Raw genomic sequence first — 19,304 nt, forward strand, 5'->3', positions numbered from 1 at the left:
AACCAATAGACAACAGTGATAGACACAAAATGCTGGAGTAACTCAGCGGGACCGGCAGCATCTCTGAAGAGAAGGAAAGGGTGACATTTCAGGTCGAGACCCTTCTTCAGAAGAAGGGTCTCGACGATTCTAATCAGGTTAGTCAAACACGATTACTTCAGTAAACCCACATGTTTCTTTTTAATCAACTCAAACTTCTCTAATTGCATATTAATGAGTTCCTTCACAAGATTACGGACTACAACAAGCAGCCTGGGGAAGAAGCATCAAAAATAATATACTTCAATAATAATTACAAACTTAAGTGTATAAAACCCCTCACACCTAACAACGAAATGTATTTAAAATCAGGACATACCAGAGCATTTAAAGTCAACCTGATTGATGCGAACACGATGTAGCCAGAATACAAACTGGATTTAACCCTCGCCCACAGCCTATACACCCGCACTTACCTCAACTAGATGCAGAAGGTCAAATGAGCTGAGACTGCAGGTTAGTTGAATACTATGAAGGAAAGAGACCTCAATGGTGACAACCTTTGAAGGATATTCAGGCATTTAGACGCTATAATTGAAAACATTAAATATGAAACAAAATAGATTGATTAAAAGCATTACAAGTTATCTGTTGCTTTATTTGAATAATTTTTTTGTTCCTTAGCTCTAGGAATCTATATTTAAATGAATGGAGATTCTAATCGTTCACTTTAAACAGATACCCCAGTGTAATGCTGGGGATTCCCAGAACTTTCTCAGGAGTCCACTGTCAGAAGACTAGGATTCAGCTATGTACTGAAGTGATGTTTGTGTTGGCATTTATCAATCAGCTCATCCTGGACCTACTGCAGATGTAAGGATTTTCCCTTCGACAGCCAAGTGCCAAGTGATCTTTTTGAACTGCCTGCACATTTCAGACCATTATGTTTATACTCACAAATCCCTTGCTCTAGGAAAGAAAGAAAAAAAAAGTTGGCAACAGCTCATCAGCTAAGCACTTAGTTTGTGAATGGCCATAAATTGTTTTATGTTTTAATTATATGTGTTAGCTTTTAAACATTAATGGTTAAGGTCTATTCTAACTTTGATTTCTGAGCCCCATTCATGATGTCTTCATCAAGATATCTTCAAAACAGGACTGATGGGTGCAACATCATCAAGCCAAGCAACCTCAGAAAAAGTATTATGCCAATCTCTTAGCTATTTCATTGGAAGTCGATAAAAAGATCCTATGGGACTATTCCAGGAATGGCCGACTCCTCAATCTCCCACTCGGTCTCCCAATCAACAATGATTCCTAAAACATGATTTTTAAAAAATTAATGTGTAGGAAGGAACTGCAGATGCTGGTTTAAATGGTCTGTCTTCATCTTTTTCATTCTTTGTGTTTTTAGTTCATTGTAAAATGTATGTTTTAGCTTATCTTTAGTTTTTTGTGGGGGGTGGTGGGGGAAACTTTTTTTAAAATATCCTTTTCCTCGACGGAGTTGCGACTTTTTCCATGTCGTATCTCCATCTGCACTGCGGCCTAACATCGCGGAGTTGGCGGCCTCTCCTTTGGGACTTCCAGAGCTCCAAAACCGCGGAGCCTGCAGACTTTAACATCTCGGAGCGGGCGATCCCTTTGCCAGGGGTCGGCCTTTGGTGCTCCAACCTGTGGGAGCTGTGGACTTTAATATTGTGAAGCTCGTGGTCCCTGGTTAGGGACCGATTTCGGGAACTCCAAGCCGCAGGAGTTTTGACCGTCCTGATGCGGAAGCTTAGACCGCCCCGAGGTGGGAGTTCGATCGCCGGCTGCGGATGGTTCGACTCCCCTGACCGCGGGTGGAAAGAAGATAAGACTTTATTGCCTTCCATCACAGTGGGGAATGTGGAGGAGCCGCTGTAGTGGATGTTTATGTAAAATTTTTATGTAGTTGTGTGTCTTGTTGCTTTTTTGGTATGACTGTATGGCAAACCAAATTCCTCATATGTTGCAAAACATACTTGGGTAATAAATTACGATTATGATTATGATTAAAAACCAAAGATAGACACAAAAACGGGACAAACAGCATCTCTGGAGAGAAGGAATGGGGAGGTGTTTCGGGTTGAGACCCTTCTTCAGACTGTTTAGGGATAACGGAATGGAGATATATAGAAGGCGATGTGGAGAGATATAGAACAATGAATAAAAGATATGCAAAAAAGTAACGATGATAAAGGAAACAGGCCATTGTTAGCTGTTTGTAGGGTGAAAACTAGGTTAGTGCGACTTGGGTGGGGGAGGGAGAGAGAGAGGGGGGGGGGGGATGCCGGGGCTACCTGAAGTGAGAGAAATCAAATTCATACCACTGCCCAAGCGAAATACGAGATGTTGTTCCTCCAATTTGCGTTTAGCCTCACTCTGACAATGGAGACCCAAGACAAAAGGTCTGTGTAGGAATAGGAAGGAGAATTAAAGTGTCCGGCAACCGGGAGATCAGGTTGGTTCAGGCGGGCTGAGCGAAGGTGTTCCGCGATACGATCGCCCAGTCTACGTTTGGTCTTGACGATGTACAAGAGTCCACATTTTGAACCACGGATACAATAGATGAGGTTGGAGGAGGTGCAAGTGAACCTCTGCCTAACCTGAAAGGACTGTCTGGGTCCCTGGACAGAATCAAGGGAGGAGGTAAAGTGATTGGTGTTGCATCTTCTGCGGTTGCAGGGGAAGGTTACCTGGGGAGTGGGTGGTTTGGGTGGGAAGGGATGTTAACCAGGGAGCTTCGGAGGGAACGTTCTCTGCGGAAAGGGGTGGAGATGGGAAAATGTGGCTGGTGGTAAGATCCTGTTGGAGAATTTTGGAGGATTATGTGTTGTATGCGATGGCTGATGGAGTGGAAGGCGAGGACTAAAGGGAATCTGTCTGTTGCGACTAAGGGGAGGGGGAGCAAGGGCGTCATCCAAAATCAATATTCCCTATGGTACCTTTATGTGCACAAAAGTGATTACATTTGTCGACTTTAAAATTTCTAGTTCCAACTGGAGTATGTTAATTTAACTTGGATTTTTATGGACCAATGCAGGGTAATATATTGGCATTTTTCTTCTGAAATGAATGTTTCTTGCATCTTTTCTTTGTTCAATAAATTTCATGTTGTATATTAACCCATAACTTATAACTTACACATTAAATGTTGTCAGTGATGGCACTAGATCAGAAGTTATGTAAATCTCGGCAAGTTCTGGCTTCAAAACAAATGAAGTGCTTTACCGAAAATGTTTACATTCCTCCTGAAATATAGCAGAAGTCATGAAAGTACAGTCAATAATTTAAGAGGTGAATATTAAAGTACTTTCTGAAGATTAGGCTCTTAAATGCTTATGGTATTTATTTGGCAGAAACCACATTATTTAGTTTAATGAGAGGACTTTGCTAACCTTCCTTCCGGAGACAACAGAAAAACCCTTGTGAACATAGTATATTACAACCCGATGTAAATATTTCATTATATTCTGGGAGCATTGTTATTGCAACCTCTTATTGATCCCGATAGAAGGACTCCTTTATCCTAATTATATCAAACAGTTATAAAACAATCAGCAAAAATAATCTTGTGATTTCCTTTTTGAAACAAAGACTTGATAGGCAACAAACACTGTTCACAGTGGAAATAAATGAATTATTAAGGCATTTTACAATACATGCATACACTGAGCACACTATTAGCTGGGCATTGTATAAATCGAGGCACTTTACCACTGAAAACACATTAAGTGTTGCTGAAATATCATGTGGAGAACAATGAAACGGACATCTGTAGTGTGGTGAGCACCACAGAAAGATATTTTTAAAATTGACAGAAATTATATTATTAACAGCAATGCTTAATCATAAACCTGGAATGGGAACCTATCAAGATCAATTTTTCAGCAAGGCACCAGATAAATCAAATCCAAACAAATTGCAAGACAAATACAATGATGGTTGCCAATATTGTTACCTTATATTTCATAATTTAAATTAAAGAAACACTCAGAAGTAAATGTCAGTTCTTTTAATAAGTTGTTCATTTTCTAAACAGAATGCAATCGTGCACTGAATATTCAATCCTTTGAATGAGGTAATACATGAAGGCACGTCTTCACAAAATATACAGGCATTTAGACTTTGTATTGAACAAAAATGTAAGCACACAAAATTAGGAATCTTAATATACAAAGTTTAAATTTTTTTTAAACTAAAAACACACAAGTTCTAGTCACGATTGTCACAGTTTTATAACACACTGAAACAGTAGCAAAGTAAAAACAATTGAAAAGACATCTTGTTGAATAAGCGCTAACAGGTTTAATCAATATTAAAAACCCTTCATTTTCCGATTGTCCTCTAAAGACCACACTAAAATGTTAAAATTTAAACAAGGAAGCAATTCCTATTTTAAAAAATGCAATAAAGTTTTTGTAAAAAAAGACTCCATTCTAATGCCTCTGCTACATTGTTACTAAAAAAATGCTCCATTAATATTTCAAGGATACAAATAATACACGCAACTCTGAAAAGATCACAAAAATCTATAAATAATTTTTTTTGATTATACAAAACTATTATGTATTTTACCTGTTTGACTTGTTGATAGTTTAGGTTAGGTCTCCAGTTTTTTAAATATTTATTTTCTTGAACTTGCCTATTTTATTAAGTTGTTATGGTAAATTGAATTTAATGAAATTCAAACAATAGAGTGCAAAATAGTTTCATGTGTGCAACACAATTTAAAAATATACCTTAAATGGTTTTTTGATATTCAATTTAAAATAAAAACTAAATTCACATTTTACCTCTTCAAAACAACTTTGTAGTTGTTCTGATACGGTTCAGTAATACCCAATAATGAACAGGAAACTCATTAAAAATATATATACCAGGTTTCATGAGAACAAGATTTATGTGGTTAAATATGAAAACTCTAAAAATTATCAGTAGTAATTGCTATTGTACGAATCTTTCGTCAGGCATAGAACTCAATTTTCATAACATTGACCATTTGCTGCATTGATATTTTTAAAAAGACCACTAGATTTGATGAAAATTAAAGTTCAAAAAATATTTTATAATTTAATCTTCTAAACAGAACATTAAACAAAATAACCACTGCATCCCAAACCATCAAAATGCTATAAATACAGTATCAAGTTTCATCAGGAGAATGCAATAACATTTAGTAGTTGTTCTTAGTGCTATAGCCCAATCACAGCAACAACAAAATGCAACACTTTATAATTGAATTTGTCCAGGCGGTAAGACCAGAGTGTCCCAAATTCACAGATAAAGACTGCAGTACTATATAGCAAAACAGCACAATTTATTTAAGTCTCATTTGGAATGGTATTTGGTAAGTAAAGTTTCATATTGTCATTGAGAATAACTATGTACTATAAAACCACTTTAATAAGATTTCTAAAAACCTTTGCTTAGTTTTTAAACAGACCAGGCTTAGCCATTTAACATATGCCAGTGCAAACTTTATTTTGCAAGGTCATATTTTATTTGACAGTAGCTTGTAAAATAAAGTATTGCTCAATTAGTGAATTGAATTCTTGATTTTCAAATGTGGTTACTATATTAATGATTGATAAAGACAGACTCTACACATGATATTTATTGTCCCCAAATGATGTATTGAATATGCATTGAAATCAAGGGGAAGATATACTTTAGTGACAAATGTTTCAGATTTTTTCATTTTTGGAAAGTATGATATAATTTTAGCATGATAATTCAGTATTAACCAAAATATTGAAAAATTGCTTGCTATTAAGTACTGCAGCTTTATGTATAAAATATTGAAAGCAATGTTCTTCCACACACTTAATGCAGAGACGCCATGCAATGGAATTGGTTCAACTTCAACTGAAACCATGCAAGTTTTCCAGAGATGCACATCAGTTTTAAATAGGATGTTTAGATTTGCTGCTAAACTTTGAAACATTATCTGATAGCAATGCTCTTGACAAGACCACAGTGGAACTTGCGCATATGCCTATACAGGTCACCCGACTGTGTAAATCGTCTTTCACACCATTTACAGGCATGTGGCTTCTCCCTGGTGTGTACAACTGCATGACGGCTGAGGTTATGAGAGTACTGGAAGCTCTTTCCACATTGACCACAGGTATAAGGCTTCTCGCCCGAGTGAGTTCGCTCATGACGCTTCAGCGTATACATGCAGGAAAAGGTTTTGCCACACTGCGAGCAGGTAGGCATGGAACCATCAGTAGGCATTTTGGCCCGAGGGCCATCTTTTTCCCTGAAGTGAGTACTCAGATGAAGCTGAAGAACATGTGGACTTGGGAAGCCTTTGCTGCAGAGAGGGCAAATAAAAATATGTCCCGTCGACATCACCATCCTGGTGTTTGAAATATCAGATGATGGAATTTCATCTTCACTCCCATCCTGTTCTTGTTCTATTCCATCATTGTGTGCCACACCATTCGCTGGAAACACAGGTCCAAAGCCTGGATTCATGCCATTGGCAGAATTGCCATTCTGACTTACTGGATCCATTTCTTCACTTCCCTCCTGGTCTGACAGTATCTCTTGTTCATCTCCAACAAGTGGTGCGGTGCCCTGCTGTTGCCTGTCGGAGGCCAGCTGTCCAGAAACGTAGGGGGAGTAAAATAAATCTCTTCCAGACACAGGTTTGAAAGACAGATCTAGAGCACAGTCCACATCAGCAGAAGCCTTGATATGGTCAACAGTTCTTTGAGGCAAAAGTCCTAGAGAACTATTGACACTTGACTTTGTTTTTCCAGTTGCTACATTGCATGATTCTGGCTCTGTAGATACAGAAGTTATACCTACAAGATCAGACAATCTCTTAGAATGTCCATTAATCTTTTCACTGACTGTGGGATTTTTATAACCCACAATAGTACAATTTTGCTTGCTTTGTGCATCAAACGTATGCAGTATCAGTTCATTACTTTCTGAAGAACTCTCTTCTTTGACCAATCGAAGAGCATTACTGTTCATTTTTTCATCGACACATAGTTCTTTATCTTTCAATTTCCCCTTACAGACTTTCACAATGTTGTACATGTGAAGGTAACTGGCTGCAGCTAACACATCTTCAACTGGTAGGCTATTAAACTGAAGTTTTCCTTCATACATGAATTCAAGAAGCAGGCCAAAGGCAGGAGCTGTGACAATGTCACTGTTTAAATGCACAATGTCTCTTTTGTCCAGCTGGTCCCTGTAGAATAGATGAAAGTACATGCTGCATGAAGCAAGCACTGCACGATGGGCTCGAAACTGAACGTCTCCAACTAGAACAGTACAGTCACAGAGAAAATCCTGGTGACGCTGCTGACTCAGACACTGCAGCAACTGCCGGCTATGGTCTGGAAACTCCATTCTTTCTGCATAACCTCCTAAAACATGAAAACCGAACAGAAATTAAAACCCCAAAAAAAATCCAGCCTGCATGCAATTAAAACTGTGCTATCAATAGTTTAAGATGCACTCCAGCCCAAAGGGCTGTAGGAAGAAACCAACAAACTTAACATATACACGAATTTCTATCGAGCGCCCAGAGTTGGTGCAGATGGCAAGTGAAACACGACAGCTGACAGGAAAAAAAATGTTATCAATTAAGCAAATTAGGCAATCACCACTCGAAGCAACTGGCTTCCTCCAGTAACCAAACTTTAGAGACTTAAAAAAAAGACAAAGTAAGTGTTACATCAACGATCACTCGAATTACAAGCAAACAACTGTTTACTTTATACCTTGTCCACAACAACGCGGATAAAAGCAAATTCTCACGCCCCCTTTGGGTTCCTCACTCGAGAGTCTGAATGTCCTGAACACATTTTGGTTTTTTTCTCTCTCCTCTTTTCTTCGGACACCCACGGAGGGAACAGGTTGGAAATCCGAAATGTATCCAGAGGAAGGTGTCCCAAAAGTAGGAAAGGCGAGAGAAAGCACAACACTGACTCCAGGAACAAGCTGGAGTGAGAGTCAGCTGCTCTGACATCACGGGCAATGTAAATGCTACCTCCAGCTGTGCTCCTTTTAATGCCATATGTTCCTTTAAATCGACTCGCAGCCAAAGCTTGAGAGGGGGGGGGGAGGAGGAAATAGTTTTTTTATCACCCACTGGCCGGACGAAGAAACATTTTCCTCTTTGCACCCTTCACCTCTTTCCTCCACCCACTCCCCCCCTTTTCGCTTAACACCATACAAACAAAAAAACAAGATATTGAACGTGCAAAAACAACTTTCTGAGGTAAAATAAGACAGATCGTGTAAAGGACGCAGTTCTAGAATTACAATATCGGTTGCAAAAGTAAACTCTACCTTATTACTTCGGCCTCAGGGGGTGGTGAGGGGAGAGGGGGAGCGATCAGCCTCCCCAGAGAAAGGAGGAAGTAAGGTGAAAATAAAGCGAGGCGCACACGCAGCATAACTCCCCGAGTTGCAGGAAAAGTTGGACTAGGGGAGGGGAGGGGGAAGACAGGCGAGGCAATGCAGTGTACTGCAGCGAGGCGGCTGCACGAGCTGCCCGGGCCGCTCGCTCTCGGGGACGGCAGTTGGTCAGGAGCGCGTGGCTGCGCGCGGGCCGGACCGGGGCACGCGCTTCCCGCCAGGTGCCGCCGCCGCTGCTGCTCACCTGGACACGGCGACTGGTGCGAGAGGCCGGTCCTTCGCCGCCACCGCTCCCGGGCCCCGTGTATGCGAAGCCACCGTGTGGTCCCTTCATCTGCGGCCCAGATATTGAAGGGCCGCGCAAGCCAACTGTTGGGGAGAGTATGTATGCGTGTGTGTATGTGTGAGACTCGCCTCAGCGCCCGCTCTCGCGATACTTACCTATGCTGGCGGCGCCCAGAAGGTCAATCGGTAGCGGACCGGAGCCGAAGCCGGAGCCGGCATTGCTGGCCGGCCTCTGCAGACCTGTCCTTCCACCGCCCCAGGCACCGCTGCTCGTCCGCCCCCGCCACTGCACCTGCACTGCAGAGTCCTGCTAGCACTCAGTACAAACAACAAACCTTACAAGACACGATGCACTGGAGTAACTCGGAGGGTCAGGCAGCATCTCTGGAGAACATATCCTCCCCGCTGAGTTACTCTAGTACTTTGTGTTTTGTATAAACCAGCATCTGCAGTTCCCTGTTTTTACATTTTGCTGTTCCACTGGGAAATCTCAAGATATGACTGCTTTGAAGAAGTTTTACCTATCCGTGTTCTCTAGAGATGCTGCCTAACCAGGCTTTGTCTTTTTTTTCTTGTACACCAACACCTGCAGTTTCTTGTTTCTACATTTCGCTGTTCCATTGCAAAATCTCCTCAAGGTGTGCCTATTTCCAAAAAATGGTCAAGTTCATCATGGGTACTGACCTCTCCACCATCAAAGAGATCTACAAGAGTCGCGACCTCGAAAAATGAACCATCATCATCACCCTGGGCACACTCATTTTATTTCTGCCATCGGGAAGAAGGTATATGAGTCCGAAAACTATAACGTTCAAGTTCAGGAGCAGCTTCTTCCCTACAACTATCACACTATGAAACACTACAACCTCCAAATAGGAGGCTCTGAACTATATCGACTTGGGGACATTATTTTTAACTTTGCACAACTATTGTCTATTTATTTGTCTATTTTTTATAAACACTGAACTTTTTTTTGTTTATTATGGGTTTTACATATATTTTACAATATCTGTTGTGTTGCTGCAAGTAAGAATTTCATTGTTACATTTCGGGACATCTGACAATAAAACCATCTTGACTACTTTGAAGAAGTGCTCCTGCCTAACCATGTTCTTCACATATGCTGCCTGAACTGCTGAATTACTGCAGCACTTTGTGTCTTTTTTTGTAAATCAGCATCTGCAGTTCCTATTTTCTTCAACTTAAAACTTTAACCTTGTTTCATAAGCATTAATATGTTATTCACTTGTCTTCTATATTTCCGGTAGCTTTTCAGGATTTTTTGCAAGGACATTTATGCTTTTGCTGTGTCTATTACTAAATCGAGACGGGTTTCCACCGTGTACAGTTAAGTCCAAAAATTCAAAGAAAAGTAAGAAGCACTAAATATTTCAGCCAATATTTGTCTTCATCAAAATCAATCCAAAACAATTATGCTTGTGACATCCTAATATGTGCAAAATACACCGGAATTTAGAAGGATGAGGGGGATCTTATTGAAACATATAAGATTATTAAGGGATTGGACACGCTAGAGGCAGGAAACGTGTTCCCTATGTTGGGGGAGTCCAGAACCAGGGCCACAGTTTAAGAATAAGGGGTAGGCCGTTTAGAATGGAGATGAGGAAAAACTTTTTAAACCAGAGAGTTGTGAATCTGTGGAATTCTCTGCCTCAGAAGTTAGATAGAGCTCTTAAAGTTAACGGAGTCAAGGGATATGGGGAGAAGGCAGGAACGGGATTCTGATTGTGGATGATCACAGTGAATGGTGGTGCTGGCTCGAGGGGCCGAATGGCCTACTCCTGCACCTACTGTCTATTGTCTATTTGAGTAGAAGAGATGGGATATCATGTTACAGCTGCACAGGGCATTGATGAGACCAGACCTGAAATATTGTCTGCAGTTTTTATCACCATGCTAAAAAGGGATGTGATTAAGCTATCATGGAGCTTTTAATCAATAGCAAGCGGGAGAGTCTGGACCAACTACAGACCCGGAAGGAGCTAACGGATTCTATCTATTCTTTTGAATAAAACGCTTAGAAGCGACAGCTTATCAACTGAGTAGTACTCAGCTCAGTGAGACTGGGAGGGCCTGGACTTGCTGGAAGCGTACAGTGCTATGATTCCGGCTGGCAGCATGTCAGACTCCATGAAGAAGGGCATCATCACCCTCATCTTCAAGCGAAAGGAGAGAAGAATACAACAGGAATTGGAAACCCATCTCACTGTTAAATGTATACTATAAGATCCCGTCCAAGGCCATCAGCAACTGGGTCACGTCTGCTCTGGGACAGGTGATCCACCCAGGTGTGAGATGTTCCTGGGCTGCTGTACATGGTGCAGATGTGGCCTATGCCCTGCTCCTCCGCTCTGGGAATCACTCAGGCCTGTTCAGCTGGGGGTCAAAGATTGAGTGAATCTGACGGGTTACAATGCACAAGTCCATGGCAAAAGGGAGCAACAGCATACCCAACTTCGCCCTCAACCTGATGGCTACCTTCCTGTGTGGCTGCATCAGGCTATGTACAGAGACAAAGTATATGAGCACTAAGTGTTACTAACTGCTAAGGTTCCATCTGTCTCCATGTTTTAGAGATGCAGCATGAGAACAGGTCCTTCGGCCCACCGAGTCCACACCAACCTTTGATCACCTGTTCATACTAGTTCTGAATGTGTAAAGAAGGGTCCCGATCCAAAATGTCACCCTGCCATGTTTTCCAGATCTGCAGCATTTTCTGTCTTCCCTTGATAAACCAGCATCTGCAATCTCTTGTTTCCATGCTAGTTCTATGTCATCCCACATTCTCATCCACTCCCTACTAGAAGGCAATTTTACAGAAGCCAATAAACCAAAATACATGCACATCTTTGGAATGTGGTTGAAAACTGGAGCACCCGGAGGAAACCCACATGGCCATAGGGAGTATATGCAAACTCCGCACAGGCAGCACCTAAGGTCAGGATCGAACCCAGGTTTCTGGCGCTGTGGGGCAGCAGCTCTACCATCTGCGCCACTGTTTCGAAGGACAGGTCTGGCACCATGACCGCACAATGTGCTAGTCAGCTAGACAATGCCGCACTACCCATCCATTATGATGCTTGATCATTGCATCTCAATTGTAATTTTTCTTCACACACGAGACAGATGAGAGATTCCTGGAGGGATAAACTCACATCAGTTTGCTTTGGAGCCGCTTGGACTGCAATGTCAGTGAAAAGTTGAACTGAGTGTGGAGAGTGCACGAGGACCTCCTGAGCAGTTTTCACATCCACATGTTGTATTCAGTATTTAGCCGCTGTGAGTACTGTCTTTGTGTGTAAACACCTGTGTTGAGTTGTCAGGAATAAAGAATTGAATTCTCAGCCAGGTACCGTACACAGAGTACTCACTTGCAACTTGCACTCAGGCAGTCAGATGTAAAGATAAAAATATATTATGTAATCTCCTATATAAATAACAGAATCATTTATATTTCTAGATTTTATTGTTGTGCTTTCAGCCAGCTGTGAAGGATGAAAACTGAAACATCTTATTGAAAGGAACATGATGTACCTTGACCCAACTATGGGTCAGAAGCGATACAAATTCTATTCAAAGGGGAAACTATTGTCAAGGTAATATTGGACTGATTGGTGAATAGTTATTGTATCAATAAACTGCAGATGCTGGAAATCTGAAACAAAAAAGTAGATAACAGAACCACTTAACAAGCACCCATATGAGTACCGTATTTCCCGACGTCGGAGACCAACCCCCATTTTGAGTTGCTAAATTTTGAAAAAGGGCTGGCGGGACAAGATCAGCGGGTCAGGCAGCATCTCTGGAGAAAATGGATAGGTGAGGTCTCGGGTCGGGAGCCTTCAAGCTCTATATATATGATCAAATAGTTAAGGCCAAGGACCCTCTATCAGAACAGGTTGAACGATAAAACAATGGGATTTTAAATTGCAAAGATTGGTGGGGGGGACGGTACAGAAGGAATGACTATGATAGGGTACTGACCAAAGTTGTCAAGGAAAGAGTTTAACATTTTTCAATTGGAGACTGAAAGAGAAGAGAAATAAAGAGACACAAATGAAATAGAAAAGCACAACCACACTTGTAATGCGGAAAACAAAAGGTGTATACCTTTTGGTCAATGTTGAGTTACCCCTGCGTTGAAACATGTGCAGTAGATGACTTATATTGGATGGTGTTGGAGCAATGTAGGAAACTACAGGCTGAGTAATCTGCAAGGTGGAGAGCTAAAGGAGACATGATGCTCCACTGAGACTTCAAAACTTCACTGGGATGAGATATTGCGGATTGATATTGGTGATCGTTGGTTGGTGTGGACCCGGTTGGTTGAAGGGCCTGTTCCCATGCTATATCTCTAAACTAAACTAAACTAAATTATACAGCCTGCCTTGGGATTACTTTGGAATCTTCTAATGAGTTTGTCCTCAATTAACAATGATCGTATGAAAATCATTTGGCGTGTTTTACATTATAGCTTAAGCTGTATCATTGTAAATGAAATCTTGTCTGAAGCTTCTTTTATTGCTGTTGTTGGAATCTGGTTGTCAATTTTACCCTGTAATCGGAATAAATGTCAGATATAAAAATTAAAAGAAATATAAAATCATATGTTAAAGATATGAAATAAAATGATCCGCTGTTTCTATTTAGCTTCTTCTTCTTATCGAGTCCACACACAAGATTAGAAGTTGTTCAGCCAGAGCTGAACACACTACAGCATCTGCATACAATGGTGTCTGTCTTGTCGCTTCTTGTGCGTGGTGGTGGAAAGATTAGTGGAAACAGGGCCGCGACGTGAACGCTCTTTCCTTGACCTATTTAGCTGATACCGCAGGATATTTGTGTTACAAATAATGTTCAAATGTTTCAACAGCTTGGCAGCGGAAGAATGTTAATACGTCGTGATTCTTTACAGAGCAAGTTCTCAAATTCAGCCATATTATTAGAAGAAGGCACCTTGCCATGGAGGGAGAGAGAGAGGGAGAGCGCAGGGATAGGCACCCTGGGCCACTCTTGGCAACCTCACGGCAGCTAGTTACAGAATGGCATTGGCAGAGTGCTTGGGAACAGATTGTCTTCTTCTCATCTTGGCTAAGATATAATGTATGACTCAGGGGAGGGGGCTAGAAAGGAGAAAGGGAAAATAAAATCTAAAAACAAAGGCCCAGGCAAATGTGTCTTTACAGACTGTTCAAAATTATTGTTCAAAAACATTTGAAATTGTATACATGTACACTATGAGCTTCATGCAAAAAAGGTATTTCATTGGGTCCTGGGGAATATGCCAATTTAACCTGAATCGCACCTATAGCTCTTACCTCCATACTTTAACAAATATAGACCGAATGAATGACATAAAATTTAGATCCTTTTATTTCACATAATTGCCCACTCAGATGGCTCAGATTTTATAGTTTTAACATACAGAGGATACTGCAGCAAGTTGGATGATCCAGGCAAGGCACTGATAAGGAGCTCTGTTTAATTCACTCTACTTAGCATATGGGAAGAGTAAATCAGTCAGTGTTCTTGCTCTTGGTGATTATTTAGTGCTTGTGTGCATGCGTAAAAAAAATTAGGATTAATCAAATAGTTTTCCAACAGTGTCTATGAGAAAACTATTTGGGTTAAGTATTGAACTGCATGCAAGGTACCTGTCCAAATATTTTAAAAACAGCGCATAGAATTATCATGAGAATAGATTCAATTTAAAATTCAATTTGAATGGTGAAAATAAAATATGATCATTTTTGAAAGTGATTACATGTGTGAAGCAAGTAGATTTGAACTCATTACAGTGTATACATATAATTTAGATTTATTTAATTATAATTTTAAAGACACTGGATTTTTACAACTTCCATAAAAGGAAATAATGTGAAGAGCAAAGAAAAAATGCTCAAAGCAGAAAATAAAACTGGCTGTATTTTGTGAGCAGAATGGTTATACTAATTAACTCTCTTTCAATATGTGTAACTGCATCAGCAGCATTCATAATATACTGTTAAGAGCTGTTAAGTTTGAGAGTGTATGTGCTCAGAAGCAAAACACCTCCGAAGGGTTATACCCCTAGCCAACGTATTTTTTCAGCACTGCTGGTCCATAGGGCACAAAAACGAATGTTAAATATACATTTAGAAGGATAGAAGTCTGAAGAAGGTTCCCGACACAAAATGTCTTCTGTCCATTCCCTCCACAGATGCAGCCTGACTTGTTGAGATTATCTTGCACTTTGTGCTTTGAGATAAATTTGATTGATGTGATTTGATTTGCTCGTGTTTATTCAAACAACCAAAAACAAGCTGTCTATTTTTCCCAAGGTATCATAAAGCCATTAAATCATTTCAATAATAGTTTCAGTTTATAACAAACATTTTATCTCTTCCTCAGATGCATGCAAAGACCCTGAAATAAAATGTATATTCCAACAAGCAAATTACATTTAAATAAAACAAAACCTGCTCATTTAAATCATGTGTTAATAATGTCATAGCAGTCAGCTAGGAGCTTCTTCCAGATGGATATTTCTTGGTTTGGAGTTTATGCTTGAGATGGACATGTCACTGAGCCCAAGATTTCAAGCTGCGCAAAAGCTCAGTGTGAAAACAATGACAATAAGATACAATACCAAAGGTGTATTTCAGCTTGTTTCACGTGTGCCATAATAACCTACACTATGTCACATCACCATCAGCCATGGAAAACAATGGGAGTTTCAACTAAAGTGATGACAGCCATTATGCATCAACTCCACATTGGCTCAATGCCTGAGCAATTCATGTCTTCCCACTCTGTCATTTCCCCCTGGTCCTGGAAATTGTTTTCTTTGAAATATTTATTTAGCTCTCTTTTGAACATGATTGAAATTCTTCAACTATTTGCAGTCAGACCGCAATCACCAAATACATAAATATTTTTGTGCCTCAGGTTAATTTTGTTACTTTTGCCAATCATCTTCATTCAACACCATCTATTTCCTGACGATTCTACCTAATGGAACAGTTTCTCTCTTATTTTCATGATTTTCAATACCTCTTATTATACACTTCTCAACCTGTCTTCTAAGAACAATCCAGCCTCTCTCATCTGTCCACTCGAATCATAGTTGATTTGAGTCTAAAAAGTTAAAAGTATGACCAACCATCATGAAACTTAAAACTGGGGATGCATGTGAGTCCAAATGTAGGGGTGGAGGAGAAGGTTTCAGAAACAGCGAGCACTGAGCCCACTATGCAATTTGAAAATGGTAAGAATCTTCAGCCGAGATCCTGTATGTCTGAGAGATGTAGGTCAGAGAGCACACGAGTGATGAGTGAATGGGATAATGAATTCCATCTATCTAGCTTTATTTACCCTCTCATTCTCACAAAGGTGCAGAAAATAAAGGAGAAATAAGTGAGAACTGCTAAATAAAACTATAATAAACAGCATAAGCTCACCAGACACTTACCTTGAACAATGTCAATTGAGATTACAAGTATTTGTGGAAAATATATACAGCATTCTATGTCAGAATTATATTTACATTGGAGCAAACATCAATGTTTGGAGCAGGTGATTCTTATATCATTATGTTTCTTTGTTCCATTATCAAGTGGAATATAAATACAACGAGATGTTTATCAATGGTTTCATCTTAAATATTATTGCAACTATAATTCAATTATTGGAACCTGACTATCTGATAGATATTATACCATGAAACATGCACAAGAACAAGAAAAAATGAAGAAGATTATCGTCTGTAGTTACTTGCCATTTCCATTAAATTAATGACTTGGGATCTGAGGAAATTCTGCAGAAGAGACTATTGATCATAATATATCATAATTTGAGGTGTTCTAATTATCTTCACCAAGGCTTTCCCACAGAGCACGATTTGCCATTTAAACAAACCTGCGTTTCTTGTTCTCCAACTGCTGATCTCATCACAAATAAAAATATAGTTCCAGGATGTGTTCTGATTAGTATCTTGTCTGTATGGTTTTTACCATTAGCAAGCAATGCTGAGTCATTTCACTGGAAGTGGGATTAGGACAATGCTGGTGGAGGAAGAGAGAAATGGCAAATAAGAGCTAGAAAGAAGGAACTGTTGATGCTGGTTTGCACAAAATGACACAAAGTGCTGGAGTAACTCAGCGGGTTACTGAGTGAATCCAGCACTGAGTAACTCCCCTGTACCCCCCCCCCCCCGCTGTGTTACATCAGCACATTGTGCCCGAATGGCAAATAAGAGCTGGCCTGGTGGTGGTGCAGAATTTCAAGTCAAAGAGTGTTTTATTGTCATATATCATATCATATATCCCAAACAGAACAATTCAATTCTTACTTGTAGTCAAATTGAAATCTTCTCTAGTAGATGGTTGTTACATTTTAAGATGTTGGATGAAGAAACAATGAACTGCAGTTGATGGTTAATACACAAAAGGACACAAAATGCTGGAGTAACACATCAGGTCAGGCAGAATCTCTGGAGAACATCGATAGGTGACGTTTCGAGTCTCGACCTGAAACATCACCCATCCATGTTCTCTAGAGGTGCTAACTAATTTGCTGAGATAATCCAGCACTCTGTGTCCTTTAAAGTTGGTGGATACTAGCTATAGGTACTGTCTACTGGATTGAAAGCTATGCTAAACTATGATTTAGGCTACCTATTATTGACTCACATAGAAACATAACTAAAGAAACAGTTATTTTATCTTCATCCTTAAGCAAATAACAGTTCTGCTACAAAATATAGGATTATTATAATGCTGTGCTAATCAGACTTTTTTTGGTAACTATTTAATAAGAAGGAATATTTTTTCATACTATAACATATTGGAATGCATTCCTCCTTCTTTAAACAGAGGGATGTGGACGTAATTTGTACCATAAAAATTAGAATCATAGAAAAAGTACAAACTAGAAGGAAGCCACTGTATCCTCATGTCTGTGCTGGATTGATAAAAATTCTAAATTGTAAAATTGGAGTGGAATTACCAGAAATCTATGATCAGGTATTCTTTCTTTTTTTCTTAATCTATTCACAATCTTGATCAAAGAATCATAGAAAATAGGTGCAGAAGGAGGCCATTCGGCCAATCGAGCCAGCACATCCATTCATATATAACCATGGCTGATCATCGAGAATCAATACCCTGTTCCTGCTTTCTCCCCATATCCCTTGATTCCGTTAGCCCTACAGTATATCCAACTCTCTCTTGAATACATCCACTGCCTTCTGTGGCAGAGAATTCCACAGATTCACAACTGGGTGGCAATGTTTTACCTCATCTCAGTCCTAAATGGCCTACCCCTTATTCTTAAACTGTGACCCTTAGTTCTGGACGTCCCCAACATCGGGAACATTTTTCCTGCATCTAGCCTGTCCAATCCCTTAATAATTGTATGTTTCTATAAGATACCCTCTCATCCTAAATTCCAGTGAATTTATGATTCATGATTATTCATGATTATTGAGTTATGATACTAGATCCAATTATACTAAAATAAAGATTGTAAACTGAATCAAATATTTAACTATTATCAGTGACCACATCAGAAAACTTAATACATTGAAAAATGAAAATGTAATTAAAATATCATAACCTAAACATAAATACAAAATGTATTTATTTGAACGTTAAAAAAAATAGAAGACAAAGGAATTGTGCAGATGAACGGTTAGTTATAAAAAAGGAACTATACATGGTTAGTTTTCTTAGAATCAGAAGTAATTGGATGGCTAAGCACAATGTTCCCTTCTGGTATTCTTCAAAGTGATGAAAGACAATACTAGTTAAAATACATATATATGTTCTCTTCCTCCTTTCTATTCAATGCTGCCAGCTGAAATGAAGCCAGGTCTCAGTCACAGTAAGGTCATACAAACTCGTTGCGCTGCATTCAAAGATATGCAGAGGTAATATATCATGTATTCCATGTCAAGAAGGCATTCATATTCCTGTAGGTATATTATTTGAATTGTTGGTCATTCACACATTGGGGTTAGTATATTGGGAGTGTGACCTGCATACCAGAATATATCTTTATGCAAGTTGACACTCCAGCACGGTATTAAAGGAATCCAATTATTTAATGTGATATTAAACTGATCATACCCTTTCCTATCCCAATAGCCTTTGAAAAGAAGATTGTTATGTGTGTTCCCCATCTGTCTCTATTGTCTGAAGAAAGGTCCTGACCTGAAATGTCACCTGTCCGTGTTCTCCAGAGGTGCTGCCTGATCTGCTGAGTTACCCCAGCACGTCGTGTCTTTTGTTTGCAAACCAGAATACACAGTTCCTTGTTTCTTCATGTCTCTCTGTTTGTTAGCCTGTTCCCATTAGCAACTGTTAAGGTGGATGCAAAAAAAGACTGATATCCAACAATAGTTTTTCCTGAATGCAGTATCTACTAAATAATTTTATCATCTATCTATATCTATATACTTTTAAAACTGTGTGTGTGTGTGTGTGTGTGTGTGTGTGTGTGTGTGTGTGTGTGTGTGTGTGTGTGTGTGTGTGTGTGTGTGTGTGTGTCTGTGTCTGTGTCTGTCTGTCTGTCTGTCTGTCTGTCTGTCTGTCTGTCTGTCTGTCTGTCTGTCTGTCTGTCTGTCTGTCTGT

At 39.7% G+C, this 19,304-nt stretch overlaps 1 protein-coding gene across 6 annotated transcripts in view; it reads right to left on the reverse strand.

Moving 5' to 3' along the window:
- Positions 1-4,003: 4,003 nt before the first annotated feature.
- Positions 4,004-19,304, reverse strand: part of zbtb42 (zinc finger and BTB domain containing 42) — a 16,224-nt gene continuing 923 nt past the window's right edge. Inside the window, exons 2-3 of one of the 6 annotated variants that reach the window (XM_033027032.1) lie at positions 8,320-8,532; positions 4,004-7,391 (exon numbers count right to left, since the gene is read on the reverse strand). In XM_033027032.1, coding sequence (XP_032882923.1) covers positions 5,950-7,374 — 1,425 coding nt within the window. In that variant the 5' untranslated portion in view covers positions 7,375-7,391; positions 8,320-8,532 and the 3' untranslated portion in view covers positions 4,004-5,949. Of the gene's footprint in view, positions 7,394-7,748; positions 8,275-8,319; positions 8,533-8,632; positions 8,946-19,304 lie in introns of those variants that run through there. The other 5 variants (XM_033027034.1, XM_033027030.1, XM_033027029.1 and 2 more) reach the window with 5 other exon arrangements.

This window comes from Amblyraja radiata, chromosome 9, assembly GCF_010909765.2.
Source record: "Amblyraja radiata isolate CabotCenter1 chromosome 9, sAmbRad1.1.pri, whole genome shotgun sequence".
Taxonomy (NCBI): Eukaryota; Metazoa; Chordata; class Chondrichthyes; order Rajiformes; family Rajidae; genus Amblyraja; species Amblyraja radiata.